This window comes from Neofelis nebulosa, chromosome 4, assembly GCF_028018385.1.
Source record: "Neofelis nebulosa isolate mNeoNeb1 chromosome 4, mNeoNeb1.pri, whole genome shotgun sequence".
NCBI lineage: Eukaryota > Metazoa > Chordata > Mammalia > Carnivora > Felidae > Neofelis > Neofelis nebulosa.
The window spans coordinates 93143128-93160481 of NC_080785.1; the positions used below are offsets into that span (position 1 = coordinate 93143128).

Consider the following 17354-nt stretch of genomic DNA (forward strand, 5'->3'; position numbering starts at 1 on the left):
ATGCGTCCAACACAAAATTAGAAACCATTTTATTGATTTTATGCAGAAAGCCTATTATGGAATTAGCTTTATACTACACTGTATCAAATTCCACACTATGCTAAATCCAATCAATGTTAAGTTTTGTGACCACAGGTAGTTTCTATAAGAAAACAAACCAGTGCTTCCCAAGTTGCCTATGAATCACTGAGGGATCCTGTTAACACGTAGACTTGATTCAGTAGGTCTGGGGCAGGACCTGAGACTCTTTAAGTCCAGTGAACTCATAGGTGATGCAGTCTTGCTGGTCCATAGACCACATGTGAGTAGCAAGGATGTTGCCATAGACCGAATGTTTGTGTCCCTGCAAAATCCACATAGAGAAGGCTAATTCCCACAGTGGTGGTGATTAAAGGTGGGGCCTTTCCGGGGTGATTGGGTCATGAGAGCACACCCCAGGAATGGGATCAGTGTCCTTATGAAAGAGCTCCTTTGCCCCTCTGCCGTGTGAGGACTCAGTGAGAAGACGGCCATCTACGAACCAGGAAGCAGGCTTTCTCCAGACATGAATCTGCTGGTGCCTTGATTTTGGACTTCCTGGCTTCTAGGACTGTGAGAAATAAATTTACGTTGTTTATAAGCCACCTAGTCCGTGGTGCTTTTGTTACAGCAGCCTGAAAAAATTAAGATACACACATACCCACACACATCTTTTGAAGACCCGCCAAGAAAGTTAACCGTCCTTTTTCTTCATTCTCCGATTTGAGTATTCAAAGAGTTACTCCTAAGTCATGGTCTTGGGTTCACATCCTTTTTGTTCACATCATCTCCATACCTTCTCCTCTCTCTGCTACCTCTTAACTTTTTCCTTATTCCTTCCTTATGCCTGCCAGGACTACAGCAGAAAGCTCTCCCTCCATCCCAGACCTCCCTGCGACTAGACCGCACTTACAGGAACACTGAGGACAGTCTTCGTCAGGTCAGTCTCTGGCTCAGAAAGCGTCAGCGAGTTCTCATTGCCCAAAAAGTAAAATATAGGCTCTTTAATAGGAGGATCTATTGTTCTTTTCCAATACTTCTTCCCTATATAAACTTCCTGTTCTACCTGGGAATATACCTACCCTGTCTCCCCTCTGAGCCATGATTTATAACTTTTCCTGGCTGGACTGTCTTCTCACTGAGGCCACCAACTGGAACGCTTATTGCTTTCAAGTCTCAGGCCACATTATTCTGTGCCTTAAGCCTGTTCATAAAGTATCACTTTTGGCTCTGAAATCTTAACACACGGCACATATGGACCCTTCTTGTCATATGTCTCTGCCCCCATCCTGAGGTATCTATGTAAGTGCATTAGCTATAGCTAAAAATTCCTGGAGGGCAGAGACCGTGACTAATTGCTTTCTATGCTGCCCTTAGCCTGGAGCTCAACGTTATGCATGTGGGTGGCACCTATTGATGGGTTAAGAGCAAGAGCTTTGGAACCAGATGCACCCGGGTTTCAATCCAGGGTCCACTGCCCACCAGCTGTGTGACTTTGGGCAAGTTAGGTAACTTCTCTAATGTCTCCCTAATCTGGAAATTAAAGGTGATAGGTTGTTCGGGAAGTCAAATGAGGTAAAGTATATAAAGTGCAAAGGACAGAGCTCTAAGTGGAAGTTGTTTTTTTTCTTCTTTTAAGTGACCTCTACTCCCAACATGGGACTCGAACTCCTGACCCTGAGATCAAGAGTCTCATGCTCCACTGACTGAGCCTGTCAGGTGGCCCTGGAAGTTTTATTAATATCAAAAGCAAGAGCATAGTAAGCACACAATACATATTTGTTGAATGAATGCACAAAGAGGGTCTAGCTTAAACTCTTCCTACTACAATTAAGGATCATCTTTTTAGTGGAGAGGAAATTATTCGTGCTGTATTTTAAACACAACATCAGTCCCAGCTTGAATTGTCATAGATACTACTTTCTGATCCTCTGCACAATTTTCCTGGCCCTTTAAGCCCATTCTCTGTCCTTGATCTTTAAACCATGGAGAGAGGAGTAAGGCTTCACGTCGGACTACACTCATGGTTTGGAGCTGTATTAGCACATTAGCACATTCTCCTTAACTGCTTCTCAGCAGCTACGGCATGGCGCACAGGGAATATACGTTAAGGATCAGTCCGTCTACTCTAGATATTACAGCTGCTTTGTGTTTTCTTACCTAAAATAGTGGGAACAATTATATTTAGAGCTGTATAGGAAAGACACTCTCGTGTGGCCCCTCTACTGTCACACTGTTACTATGCTCACAACACTTTGGACACCAGTGTGTGGTTTATTCCCATGCTCGCCAAGTCTCAGACACCAGCTGAGTGTCCTGTAATTTAATTCAGTCCCGACACCATCTCCCTGGACTTTGTGTCAGATGCCACAGGTTGAGAGCTCAGTCCCACCAGACTGTCCCCGCAACCCCACCTTCAGATGCCAATGGAAAATCCAGGTTGTTCCCAGTACTTCTGACCAACCAGCTATAAACTGGGATTCCCATGACCCCTTCCTTGGGCTCGATAATTTGCTAGAACAAAACTCAGGGAAACACTTATGTTTGGTGGTTTATTATATAATAAAGAATTCTATAAAGGATACAAACTACCAGATGAAGAGTTATGACTGGGAGGGTTCTCTATCAGGAGCTTCTGGCCCCTGGAGTTGGGGTGCACCACCCTCCTCGCACATGGATGTGTTCACCAACCTGGAAGCTCTCTGAACCCTATATGTTGGAGATTTTTATGGAGTCTTTATCATATAGGCATGGTCATTCATTAACTCAATCTCTAGTTCCCCTTCCCTTCACAGAGAATGGGGTGGGGAGGATGGAAAATTCTAAGCTTCTAATCAAAGCTTGGTCTTTCTGGTGACCAGGCCAGGCCCCATCTAGAAGCCCATCAAGTCACACAATTAGGACAAAAGACATCCTTATCCACCAGAAAATTCCAAAGGATTTAGGAGCTCTTTACCAGGAACCAGGGGTAGGGACCAATACATATCTTCTATTATTTTACGATAGTTACAGCCTAAATATAAATACCAATATTATCTTACCAAAGTGTTTTCTTAAGTCACCATCATAAAGGTACAAAATTAAAAATCATGAAGAAGAATGCAGACATAGAAAGTTTCATTTTGATCCCACCCACCATGGTTGTAAGTTTAAGTAGGGACAGTGAAAGCCTCCCGCCCCTCCCCCCGATTCCAGTCAGCAGAAGAGAACATTCCAAGCCTCCTAAGGGGCATTTTCATCCCTCCCATCAATGGTGTCCAGATAAAGAAAAGATCTCAGGAAACGACTTAGTTGCTGGAACCTGGACGAGTTCCCGTTTTCTATCCAAACCCTGTCTTCAGAACCGACTTTTACATGCCTTCTCTCTTGAAGACTTTCACCGCACATCCCCTTTTCCCCTGCCACATTCCTGCCTGTGGCTGGGGTCACATGCTTGAGAGTGTCATGGGAGTCTAACTTCTCTAATCGTTCCACACGTGTGTGTCTGCTCCTCTAACAAGGCTTTAAAGAAATACGTTTTTAGGGAAAATATCCCACAGGACCCTGACTTGGAGGGAATGAAGTAGGGCACCGAGTGACAATTGCCCTCACCCACACCAGTGAACATCAGTGAGAACGACTAGTCTATGATCAGCTTCAGGAGGACATCGTATACTTCCGTTTTGAACCTTATTTGCTCATCATTAGCAGAGGTCTGTGAGGTTCCCGCTGTGGCTCAGACACTGTGGCGGATGCTAGGGCAACAGTGGTGAACGGCATACACATCTATCTGTCCATCTTGTGGTTTATAGTGTCGTGGGGAAGGCAGAGAAGTAGATACTCAATGAACACGTGTTAGCAGACAGCCACATTGAAAGAGCAAAAGTCAGGTCCATTTGACCACAGCCTCAACCAATTCCCACTTACGTGCCAGGCTCTGCGCTAGACTTGTAATATAAAGATCACGTAAAATGCAGGCTCTGGCCTCCAGAGTTTCTATAACCTTCAGTTCCATGCTAAGTAAACTCTGTTCTGATTGGCACGGGTGGCCAAACCATTCTTTTCCAGGTACCTTATCCATGATCTCAAGGGTGTGCTATATGTATTTACCGCCGCCCCATCAAATCAAGTCTGGAAGGAGACCAAATGAAATACGAACCAAAGGTGCAAGTCCTTGGAGAGGGGTGGCTTCCTCTGCCTCATAGAGATAGAAATTCAAAGGAGCAAAGAAGTAGCCGGGGGCTGATTCAGTGCAGCTGCGGCCAGTGATGTGCGGGCGGCATTCACACTGGCCATCCTTGGGGGAGCACCTGGGGAGAAACAAACCCATCATGCACAGATGGAGAGCGGGGAGGGATAAAACGGAGGCATGGAGGTGCTGAGCTAAATTCCTTCTGAGTTTGGACCCGCTCCTTGAATCGATCAATCAATGGTCTTGAGGAGGATGTTAGGAGGCCATGGGCTCTACATGTCTGGTCTTGAAAAGCAAATCCAGATCCATGGAACCCAAGTAGCCACCTCTTTCCTCTGATTCTGCTCTAAACGCTGCAAAAAGGAGTATATAGGACCTCTCCTTATAGGGTGGCAAAAAGTTGGTGTTTTAGGCAGGTCAAGTCACACACGGCATCTATCCCACCACCTGTGGGTTACCTAAGCAATGGGACTGTTGATCTCTTCCTTGGAAATATTTCGAGCAAAATAAATCATTTGGGCTGTAGTTAATGTCTCAGGATCATTGCTTTTCAACACCCTTTGCTTGTCATGGAATAAAGTCCATCACCGATGACTAGAAGCCGGTCAGAATAAAATGTGGAAACGTGAGTGGAGACTATAGCCACAGAACTGTGTCATTCATTTAGTGACTTACACGTTGGAATAAGCACCTCCAATGTCACAATCACAGGGAGAACATCCATGGAGCTGATTTTCCAGTCCCCAGTATCCAACCTATAAAGAGAAAATGCTCAGCTAAATCCAGCTATGAAGATACGTACTGCTCTGAAGGGTAAATATTAAAATCAGTACAGTTCAGTCGACACACGTCAAATAGCCACACAGCCTGGGCAATCACACAGTCACCTTTCCTGCCTGTGTACTTGGTAATGACCTTGGAGGACACATCTCTCCTATTCCTGGGACTTGGAATGAAGGGGACAGGCAGGTTGCCTGAATACTATTCCAAGCAAAAATGCAGTGGGGGCACCTGGGTGGTTAAGTCGGTTGAGCGTCTGACTCTTGATCTTGGCTCAGGTTATGATCCCAGGGTTATGGAATCGAGCCCTGTGTCAGGCTCTGCCCTGAGTGTGGAGGCTGCTTAAGATTCTCTCTCCTTCTGCCCATCTCCCCTACTTGCTCTCTCTTTAAAAAAAAAAAAAAATGCAGGGGGGCCTGGATGGATCCAGTTGGTTAAGTGTCCGACTCTTGATTTTAGTTCAGGTCATGATCTCACAGTTCGGGAGTTCAAGGGCCGCACTGGGCTCTGTGCTGACAGTGCAGTCTGCTTGGGATTCTTTCCCTCTCTCTGCCCCTTCCCAGCACTCGTTCACTCACGGTCTCTCTCAAAATAAATTTTTAAAAAATATGGTGAAAACTACACAGTTCCTCTGACCACACCAATTTAGCCTCACGGTGAGTTATTTAAGGCCAGTCTGGGGAGAAGGTCTTCAACTAGCCTATTTGCAACTGCTTTTGTAAAGCCAGTAGATTCTCTCACCACAAAAATCCCAAGGGGTTTTTAAGGGGGTTTTACTTCCTCAGTCTTAAAATGTTTGGGGGTAAAAAAAAAATTCAAGTTGATTTTGAGATCTTATTTGCATATCACAGTTTAGCAGGCTCTTATGTTTGTAAGTAAGCTGTTTTGTCATAACAAACTCTGCAGGAGAGAGTCCGTTTTGTTCAAGACTTTTCTTCATTGCAACATCTTGACCTTTATTTGATATAAGCAGCTGGGGAGATACAAACAACTATTTCTTAAATCTGATAACATTTACTATAAAACGCTCCAAAAACGACTTCCCTTTCAAACCTCAATTTAACATGCTCAGACAAAATCAAGGTCTTAATAGGCACGGCACTCTCATTTGAAACGGGTTTGTTATGTCTCTATTTTTGTTGTTGTTGTTGTTGTTATCTTGATAGAACTTTCCGCCTGATTTTACTCAGAAAGATTGATTTTAAACATTAAAGCCTGACAGAATTTGTTACAAAACACAGCAAAAGACTTTTGGTATCTTTCTTGAAACCCAACTTCAGTCTGGGCAGAAACAATGTGCAACGACAGACTTCGCCAAGGATGTGGTTGTGAAAACTCCCTCTAGGCCAGGGGTGCTGGCACATGGGGCTCAGAGCAGATCTGGGGCACCGCCGGACGGAGGACGAGGTGGGGTACCTGGTGGACATGTGGGTGCAGCCACAATGGGCAACCCTCTTCTGCCCCGCCCCTCCCCCCACCCCCTCCACCACTGTGGCCCCTGCTCAGGGATTTTCCTCCTGCAAACACAATCCAGTGACCTATATATACAGTGGCTGTCAAACTGCGAACCAACAAAGTCAGCCTGAGTCTAAGGTCTCTCCAGAATCATCTGACGCGGCATCTTCGTCAATCCTGCCAACCAGCCCGGCATCCTTCGTGTTGCCCACACACAGCCGTGGAGCTGGCGTGGCTCACTTTCCTCCATAACATGTCCAGGTTACCTGCCCCGTCTCCCAGAGTTCCCTCTTCAAGGTACCTTCTCGCCTTCTTTCCCCATCCTCCTGTGCCCCGGCCTCATATATTTCCAGTAAAATGACTTAAAATATTAGCACAGAACGATGTTGTAATAGGCATATGTTTCTTATTTAGCAGCTACATTTGTTCAGACACATCAAGGTCACTGTTCTTTTACTAGGTTGAGTTTGGGGTTTTTTCTTTCTAAAATGTCATGGTGGGCTGCCAGGATTGGAGAACAAAGGGAAAAGTTGGATTTGGACTCCCTAACTGCATGACACATTTCTTATGGCGTAAAAAAGGCTTTAGTTTACTAATTTTAGACATACATGCTCACATGTTTGGAGTCTAGAACAATCCAGGAGTTTATTTCCCACAGGAATCTACAGTCCATTTAAACCTGCGGGTTTGTTTTTTTGTTTTTTGTTTTTTTTTTAAATGAGCTCGTCCAAAATATTTCTAGGCAAAGGGTGGTAGGGGTGATAAAGAGACTATACGCAAGAGACAGAAGAAAAGGCTCCACAATCTGGTGGGCTGAAAAAAGGGAGCAGATAAATTGTCATATTCTACTGCTTGGTACGTTGGGGAGAACAGTGGATAAAACTTCTGACATCAGTGCCTGGGTCCATTTGGCGCAATCTGGGAAAAGTCGGTGTGCTGGTAAATGTTTAACAACCAGCTAGCTCTCTGTAGAAGGGTTAGTGTTTGCTGATTTCTGTCCTGTAAATACTTTTACCGGGGAGGACCGAAATACATCCGCACAAGGAAAGAAATTAACGAGACCAAGTGTCCTCCGGGCAATGGCGGCAGAAATCTACACGACCACATGAAAGGGAAATCCTACGCAAATACATACAGTGCACTCTTCACAGTGTGGTCCGGTGGCAAATGACTGGCATGCACATTGGCCAGTCTCCACATCACAGGCTGAGAGAGGCAGACTCCCAAGAGGGTTACAGTTGCAGGCTGCAAGCAGAGCAAACACAATTATTCTATTTCCCCACCCTTGTCCTTAATAGCTCACGCTGAGCAAAACGCGTGGCCACAAGAACACCCGACATCCAGCCCTGCCAAGTCTATCGTCTGCCTGGCCTCACGGTTCTTGTATGGCATACAACTCTGTGTGGGAAATCTAGTGCCAGACATTTCCAGAGCCCTCATGCGGTGCTACTGGATGGTAATTAGAGAGTAGAAGTAGAAGTCATGTAGGCTGGAGCATCTGGCACCATTATCCCGAGTTATCCTGAGTCCTGAGTCCTGTGAAGAAATTACGCTCCCAGAGCAACATACACATTTCCCCTGTGGGACAAACCAGTGTTCATGGAAACAACCCAAATGTCTGTCAGCTGATGAATGGACGCATTCGATGTGGAGTAGCCACACAATGGAATATTATTCACCCATAAAAAAGGAATAAAATACTGACACATACTGCAACATGGATGCACCTTGAAAACCTCATGCTAGTGAAAGAAGCCAGTCACAAAAGACCACATAGTGGATGATCTCATTTGTACAAAATATCCACAAGGGGTAAATCTAGAGAGACAGAAAGTAGGTTAGTGCTTGCCTAAGAGGGGTTAGGGAGGTGGGAGCTAAAGGCCAGGGGGTTGCTTTTTTTTTCTCATGGTAAAATACATTTAACATAACACCGACGGTTTTAAATACAGCCCCACAGTTGTGCAACCAATCTCCAGGACTCTTCATCTTGCAAAACTGAAACTCTGTGCCCATTAAACACCATCTCTTCCAACTCCTTCCTCCCCCACGTATGTACCACATTTTGTTTGCCCATTCATCCATGGATGGACATGTGGGTCGCTTCCACTTTGGGGATACTGTGAATGATGTTGCTATGAACATGGGTGTACAAATCCCTCTTCAAGCCCCTGTTTCCAATCTTTTGGGTATATAGCCAGAAGTAGGGTACAGGGTTTCTTTTGGGGGTAATGAAAATGTCCTCAAATTGATTGTAGTGATAGTCACACAACTCTGAATATGCTAGAAGTCACGGACTTGTACTTCAAAGGGTGAATTGTATGACATGTGAATTATACCTTACTAAAGCTATTAGAAAAGAAAAGAAAACAGAAAACAATATTTGGCCTATTCTAGGAGGACATCAGGTCAGGGCTGACCCAGGGGAAACACTTGGAGTACTGAGAGGTGTGATGAGAATTGGTCTGACTATATGATCCATTGTCCTGGGATTTAATGTTGCCATTAAATTCCAGGAGAAGGAAGGATTCAGCATGCTTCTCTCTAAACATGCAAACAATCCACAGTTCCTTATATGGGCAAGAACACAGAGCATGACAGAGGGAAATTATTTACCCGGATTCCCTGAGGAATCTACAGTTCTATGAGACCCCAGGCAGCTAAGAGTTTTTATGATCCTAGAAGCAAAGGTCTCCCATTTGGCCCCAGAAAACTCTGAATTTCTTTGTTTCCTCACAACCCCTCCCTTGGCTCTTTAATTTTGTTCTTCTCTTTGTCAGAGAACATAGGACCAATTTAGGAGAGGTGTGAGAACAAAGGAGAAAAGTAATTGAAAAAAAAAAAAAAAGGAAAAAGAAAAGAAACCACCCCTTGAAATCTACTTAAGAAGTTATCAATCTATGCATAAATGCGTAATGTAACTTCACGAATTTGTATAAGGGAGTCCAAGTCGAGACCATTTTTAGAAAGGTTTTGCAACTCGGCATTAAATTTCTTGGCATTTTCTCATGTTTGCTGCAGCGGGGAAATGTGAGCGCCCCCTGCTGGTTCCTTATGATAAACTCAGCTAATCGCCAAGAAAAAAAAGTCTCCATTAATTTAACTAAAATCTGCGGAAGGTCTTGAATCACCTTTAAAAACCCAGAGGCCGGCAATACTCTTGGGTATTTACAATGACCGAAATTGAGGGCCCCAAGCTTTAAAATGCATTCGGGCTGGCCGTCCGGCCGCTGCCGACTTACGCTGACAGCCCAGGGGGTCAGCCGCGCTCAGTCCGTGGTGGTTGGGCTTGCACTGGTCACACTTGGCTCCTTCCACGTTCTCCTTGCACAAGCACTGGCCGGCCACAGACCCCAAAGCAGGATCAGAGTGGCTCACACAAATGCCACCCGATAAGGTCCCGTCCGGGTCACATTCACAAGCTGGGGACACAGACATGCATTATCTTAATTGCAAATTGTGGGAAACCTGAGATATAAACATAGCCGTTAACTCATGCTATAGTACTTTATTTTGTTTAAATAATTAAATATGTTTAAACAACTAGACCAGTGGGCGAGGACTGTTTAGAAATGTCTCCCAGATCTCCGGCCTTGGAAAATGTTGCACAATTCCATCTGTATCTATCTATTATCTATCTATCTATCGAGAGAGAGGAGGGAGGAAGGGGGAGAGAGAGAGAGACTTTTAAGTGATTCTAAAGTAAGAGGATCAGAGGAAGACTGCTATTAGGAAAACTGCGTGTGAAGAATAGATTAATTTGGGGGGTGATGAAAATGTTTTAGAGCTAGGTAGAGGTGCTGATCGCACAGCTTTGTGGTAGGAAACTGTTCATCGCAAAATGGTCAGTTTTATGTTATGTCCATTTCACTTCAATAAAAGATTAAAGAAAGAAAATAAGACTCCAAAGGTGAGAATAATGTCTAGAGGCAAGTAGGAGTGGGGTGCTGTAATGAAATATACAAATACAGATGTGAGACAGAGAAAAAAAATCACATGTCTATCAAAACTCCGAAATGTGGTTAAGAAAGTATGTCTGCCCTTCCCCCCCCTCACAGAAAAATAAAGATAAGTGTGATCATTCTTTAGTTCTTCATGGAAGGAGCATGTATAAGAAAGAAAGGGGAAGAAGAGCAAGAAAGGCTTATACCACTGTTTTCTTTTTGGAAATCTGCTGGCAGGGCAAAAGCTTGGATGAAGAGATTCTGCAAAATGAGATAAACGATCACCTGTAGCCAAGGAGCAGCAGAAGCACCGGCCACCCTTTTTCTTTTCAGCAGAAACTGGAATAACTCAAGAAAGGAGTCAAATATGAAAAGGGATGCTGATGCTGTGAATAATTCCAGAGGGGAGAAGTTATCAAAGGCAGAGCTTGATGTGATACAAGGAAGAACTCTCTGATAGTTCGAGGGGCCCAACGCCCCTCAGTGTTGAGGGGTGGTACCCGGGAGAGGCTGGGGCAGTAGTATTGACTACTGCGGCTCTGGTAGAGAGGACAGGTCTGTTGGTGGACATCAGATGACCACTTGGTGCTGTGTTTCCAAGGGACGCCACTTTTAAGGAATGCAATAAATAAAGATTAAAAAATGACTATCCTCGGGCGCTTGGGTGGCTCAGTTGGTTAAGCGTCTGACCCTTGATTTTGGCTCAGGTCATGATCACACGGTTTGTGAGTTCCAGCCCCACATCGGGCTCTGCGCTGTCAGCTTGGGATTCTCTCTCTCCCTCCCTTTGCCCCTCCCCTGCTCATGCTCCCTCTCTCTCTCAAAAAAGAATATCCTGATTCTAAGAAATAGTTATGTTCGCATTTATACCTGTTTACTTTGGATTCATAAAAACAAACTCCTCATATCTAAAGCCATGTTATGTAGGTTTATATAACAACCGTTCAGGTTAGAGAGTTTGATGGAAAAAACCTACTCCCACCAGTTGTTTGGTTTATTGAAGCAAACACTCGGTTGTCTGACAGAATCTTTCGATTTTCAATTGTTATTGGATTGTGACTGGTAATGAAATCTTATTATGGAAAAACAGCATTCGGTCTGGCTTAGTTTGGAAAAACCAGAATTTTCTTCTAATTAAATACAGTTGCTTCTAGAAAGGAAGGAACAAGCTGGAGTCATTTTAGAAGTAGCCAAAAGGAAAAATGTCAACTTTATCTGAAAGACACTCCAAAGGGTCAGCCCTGAGTTCCAGAGTATAATTTAATTACGCACTGAAGTAGCCTTTAGGGAAGGGATGTGGGTGAATGGGTAGTAATTTTACTTTGAAATAACCCTAAGTCATGGCCTTAGAAGTCCAATAAAACTTCTTGGCATCACACAACTTAACTCCAGCAAACTCTTATTATCGGCAGTTGAATCTACCAAATCTTTTTTGTTGTTGTTGTTGTTGTTGTTTTTCCCCTGTATCACATTTGGCTGTGTTTTAATCACAGCAGACTTAAGATTAGTCAACCCCTATGCCTGGAATCTGATCATGTAAATATTTAGGCGCAAACGAGGACAATTTAGAGAAAATTTATAGGAGACTGCTAGTCAGTCTTAATAAATGCCATTTGTATACACAGACTTCCACACACACAAACATGCGTTTAGGGAAACTGGGGAGTCTCTTGAAGATTGTTTTTACAGGCTCATTTGTCTTTACTTTAAAAAAAAAACCTCCTTGTATATATAGAATAGCCTCTTAATTTTACATCTGGGTACCAGTTTTCTTGACTCAGTTTCCTTTAGAAGTGCCATCAAGTGGCTCTTTTTTTTTTTTTTTAAAGTTTATTCATTTATTTCGAGAGAGCGAGCGAGCAGGAGGGGCAGAGAGAGAGGGAGAGAGAGAATCCCAAGCAGGCTCTGCACGGCCAGCACAGAGCCCGATGTGGGGCTTGAACCCACAAACCACGAGATCTTGACCCGAGTTGAAACCAAGAGTCAGACACTTAACCAACTGAGCCACCCAGGCACCCGGATACTAAGTGGTTCTTAAGGAACAAGACGTTGGTTAATGTGAATATCTGACTTGGTTACTTGCAGTCTCTTTCCAGATTCCTAGGTTAGATAACCTTCGGAACATTATATTTTCCCCTGATTCCACCTCAGAGAGCAATTCCTTTTTCTTTTATAAATGCATAGCGTTTAAAACATTAATAAAAGGTATGTGTGTGTGTGTGGGGGGGCGGAATATAGATTCTGGTGACAAAGTAGGACACTTAGGACACTGATTTAAAGAAATTGTTTTTTTCTGAGCATTCAGTTCTTTGTCTAAATTTTAAACAGATCACAAAAGGTAAACTTTTATGTTGTCAGGCGCCCACTCCGCAATCTGAACAAAAACTTCATTTATGCCTTTTCTACGCTGTGAGGATTTAAAGTTTGAAATCTAGGATGTTGTATACATTCTGGTGGCTACTGAATTACTTCTGTATAGGACTTCATTTTAAGTATGATGATCGCATAAAGTTGGAAGTTGTAGTTTTATAGCAAACCCCCCCCCCCCCCATATAATAATAGACTGGTGACAGAGAGTAAGAAGCAGGATTTCTGGGTATGGGGAGAGGCAACATTCCATGGGTCTTGGGTACCCGCGCAATTTTTACTCAGTGTCCCGGCAATGCAAGATGGCTCTTCACCCAGCCCTTTCCCAAGGTTGCGTTGTCAGCAAGCTACTTTCAGGGATGAGGTCACGTCTTCCCCTGGACAAAGAACAAGCACGCTTCTCCTTGCTGTAAAAGCAATGAATGCTCCAAGCGCTGTGTCCCTGGGCTGTGACACAGACTCATTTGTATGTGGGATCCACCTGGCATCCTTTGAGATGCCCCATGGGACTAAGGGCTTGGAGACATGGGAACACACACTAATATAAACATCTTGTTACTTCCTGTGCCATGAGTACTAAAGTCCTTTGTCTCTAACCGGGGAGTTTCGTGTCTTCTGCCAGCATCCACGAAACAATAACAAGCTGCTTGTCAGTCTGCAAGTAGAGTGAGATCTTACATCCAGTAGTTACCCGTGCTCAGTACTTGAAATCAAGTTTATCTATGAGATAATCCACAGTAGTGCTGGGACCAGAGTTGAGACCAGCAAGATGCCTAGGGCCAAAATTTAAGGAGGTGCTCCCTGTCTGGTTAATGCAAATGGCAGGTGATAACCTCGCACTTACATCACTCTGAGAGAGTGTGCTACCTGAAATGTTGGGATCTGGGTCATTCCCTTGCCTCACTCTGGTCTCATTCCTCCAGGGAAATTCAATTTTAAATAATGATGAGACAGGTTTTCATCAGCAAAAATCGAAGTGTGAAAAAACCAAGTGCTGGCCAGGGTATAGAGCAATGAGAGTACTCAACCACTGCTGGTGTGGGTGCTAACTGGTACCCCCACTTAGGGAACAATGTGGTACCATCTAATCACCTAGAAGAAGTTCATACCCCATGATCCATTAGTCCCACTTCTTGGTAGGACTCTTAGGGAGAGGTTTTGTGCACTTGCACAAGGCCACACATACAAGAATGCTTTGGGGGGGATCAAAAGAAAAATGGCCAAATAGATTCTGTCATATCTATAGGAAGAAAGAGTTCTATACAGACATTACACATAGATCTTAAAATTGGAGAATTAGAGCTACCTGGTATGGACAAATCTCAAAAACAACGTTGGGTGAAATAATCAAGGATACATACAGCGTAGTATCATCTATGTAAAGCTTGAAAACATGCCAACATACGTTGTTTGTAGACAAGAACATGTAAAAGTGTAAAAGCCAGCACTGTACTGGTAATTGCCAGTTATATGAGAGTTTATCCCCAGAAAGGAAGGTAACAGTGGGGTACCTGAGTCACCTGTATTGCCATCATGTGTTATTAAGGTCCTGAAGTTGCCCTGGGGTAAGACATTACATTTTGACACAATTGCTGGTGGGCATATTATTACAGTATTCTCTGTTATTTTTATATGCACAAAACATTCCATTTTCAACAGCTGAGATTAAAGACAAGAAGAAAGATTTTTAAAGATTAAAACAAAGATGGTAATCGTTAGCTTATGTGTCTTCTCAGCAAAGATGAATTGTCTACAGCTGGTCAAATGTAGCCCATTTCACTACAGACCTTCTCCTTAAGGCGAGACTCTGATAAACCCATCGGAAGCTGATAATTTCCTAAGTCAAAAATATACTTAATACATCTAACCTACCGAACATCACAGCTCAGCCTCGGCTACCTTAATCTCGCTGACAACACTTACGCTGGCTGACAGTTGGGCAAAATCTTCCTACACACAGCCTGTCTTACAGTAAAGTGTTGAATGTCTCGTGTAATTTCCTGAATACTGCACTGATAGTGAAAACTTGTTGTGTGGGCCCAGAATGGTTGGTTTTTTTAAGTGATTTTTTTCCCCAAATGTTTATTTTTGAGAGAGAGAGAGAGAGACAGAGTATGAGTGGGGGAGGGGCAGAGAGAGAGGGAGACACAGACTTTGAAGCACGTTCCAGGTCCTGAGCTGTCAGCACAGAGCCCGATGCGGGGCTTGAAGCCACGAACCCTGCGAGATCACGACCTGAGCGGAAGTTGGAAGCTTAACCAACTGAGCCACCCAGGCGCCCCCAGAATGGTTGCAAGCGTATGGGTTGCTGAGGCTCCTGACCAGGGGTCTGACTGGGAACTGTCCCTAGCTACCTGGCCCAGCATTGGGAAAGAGGATCATCTGCGTATGGGTTGGCCTGGGAAAAGATCCGAGTTCAAAATTCTAAGCAGGTTTCTACTAAATGCCCATTGCTTTGGCACCGTGGCAAAGTTGAAACATCCGAAGTGGAGCGGGCCAGAGTGAGTCGGGTCTCCCATGCTCAGCTACTTCCCCCAGGGGACCCACAGGACACTCAGGTGTCTGCAGCACCTCCTGAACCACCCCCCCCCCCCTCCGCTGGCTGAATCCGGAATAGTTTCCTGATTCACCAGTGTCGGCCACCCACACGGGGCTGCGGGATGGACCCGGATTATTTGGCCCAACCTGTCGTGAGAAAGGAAAGCTCTCAGAACCGAGTGCCTTTTCAGACTGCCCCCCCCCCCCCAGGCCCCTAAATGCTGCTAAACCGAGTGGGGGCGGGAGGTGCCTGCAGCCCAAGCGAGACCTCTCCGTCGGCCTCACACGTGTGGAAGAGACAGGCCAGAGGCCGGGGACTCACGGATGCACGCGTAAGGATCGGACATGGCCCTGAGCGGGTCCCTGTAGAAGAGGGGTCTGCAGCGGTCACAGTGCTGTCCCTCCGTGTGGTGTTGGCAGTCCTCGCACACACCCCCGCTGCGGCCGCCGCTCTCCAGGTACACGGTCATGTCGAAGTGACAGCGGTCCGAGTGGCCGTTGCAGCGACAAGCTGAGGAAGGAGAGGGGTTAGGAGAGACTGGCCAAGGTCTGGGGGACCACCAGGCAGCTGTTTGGGCACAAATCACTGCAGCCTCAGTGCTCCGCCGACTTGTTAGAAATATACCAAGTACATGAGGATTAAAGCAGGTGCTTTCGAAGGATCTTTCTAGTACTCTTATTCTGTGTATATATATGTGTGTGTGTATATATATATATATATATATATATATACACACACAGAATACACACACACACACACACACACTGATAGTACTCTGATTCTGCTCACATCTATCTATCTATCTATCTATCTATCTATCTATCTATCTATATTTTTTACAATCAGGTAAACAAAAGTAAATCATTTGGGTGATCTGGGAGCCCTAGAGTGCAGCTTTATTGCTTGGAGAACTTTATTGTTTGCCTTGGTGGTGAAGTCTGTGCTGTGTGCCTTGTTGGGGTTTCCCTGTAAACAGCAAAATCTTAGGCTCTGTTTTGCTGGGTCTCGCACACTGGGACTCCCCTGGGTGGGATGTTTTTTAGAGACCTCTTCCACTCACCTCTCACTGCCCCAATCCCATATTCCCCCAGTCTGGGAAAAGAAGCTGAGTAACAAGTTTGTATGGACTTTCCTCAAAATTCAGAGGCAGCAAACGCATTGCCAAAGAACCCTCTACCTTATTAGCCTAAATATTTTATAAAAGCTACAATAGCCTGTCAAAGTTTGTCCCAGTCCTCACCTCTCCTATCCTCTGACATGTGTTTAAGGCTCCGTTCATGGAATGGGTGATTCTTCAGGAAAAGGGTAGGGATCTCTGTACCAAATCTAGTCCCCACTGATGTTGCCGTTACCTGGCTCTGCCCCTCCTCAGGGAAGGGACCACACAACACGCGGATGGTTTCGTTTTGTGAATTAACGTGCCTTTTGTGGTGTGAGGGTCTGAGAAGTTGGTATTCTTCTATGGGAGGTAATGGGACACATTAGGATATCCCACGATTGGAGCTGGGAGCCACAAGTTTGCGGCCTCTGATGCCCACAGCTCCACTGAAATGAACTCGATGTTGTTCGAGCTTAAGGACACAGGCTGAGAACCTTCCCCACATACCTCTGCACACGCTGTCCTGGAGGCCTGCTGCCGGCCTCCACGGAACGTCCTGGAAGAAGCGCTTGCACCTCTCACAGTTCGGGCCATCTGTATTGTGCTGACAGACACACCGGCCGTGAACCTGCGTGGTGTGAAAAGAGGGCTTTACTCTGAGGACTGGGGTTCTCAAGGTGGAAAAGGCAATACCACGCCAGATGCCTCTTCGGGTCTTAGCTTTTCCTTGTCTACCTTCTATTATCTGCTTAACCAACTTCCACGTTTGGAAAAAGTTTAAGATGTTCGGGAACCATCTACATTTTTTTTGGCATTTCTGAATTCTAGTTTCAGGGCAACACACAATGAGAGACAGGATCGGGGGGCAGAGAGAGGGAAAGACAGGGAGGGGGAGGGAGGGAGGGAGGGAGGGAGGGAGGGGGAGAGAGAGAGAGAGAGAGAGAGAGAGAGAGAGAGAGAGAGAGAGAAGGGGGGGGAAGGGTG

The 17354-nt window shown here is 45.0% G+C and overlaps 1 protein-coding gene across 2 annotated transcripts in view; it reads right to left on the reverse strand.

Annotated features, from left to right (window-relative positions):
• Nucleotides 1-17354, reverse strand: part of LAMB4 (laminin subunit beta 4) — a 107643-nt gene that overhangs the window by 68505 nt on the left and 21784 nt on the right. For both annotated transcript variants that reach the window (XM_058725388.1, XM_058725390.1), the window contains 6 exons: nt 16878-16998; nt 15593-15781; nt 9664-9843; nt 7560-7669; nt 4865-4944; nt 4157-4307 (listed from right to left, as the gene is read on the reverse strand). In XM_058725388.1, the coding sequence (XP_058581371.1) occupies nt 4157-4307; nt 4865-4944; nt 7560-7669; nt 9664-9843; nt 15593-15781; nt 16878-16998 (831 nt within the window). The remainder of the gene's footprint in view (nt 1-4156; nt 4308-4864; nt 4945-7559; nt 7670-9663; nt 9844-15592; nt 15782-16877; nt 16999-17354) is intronic.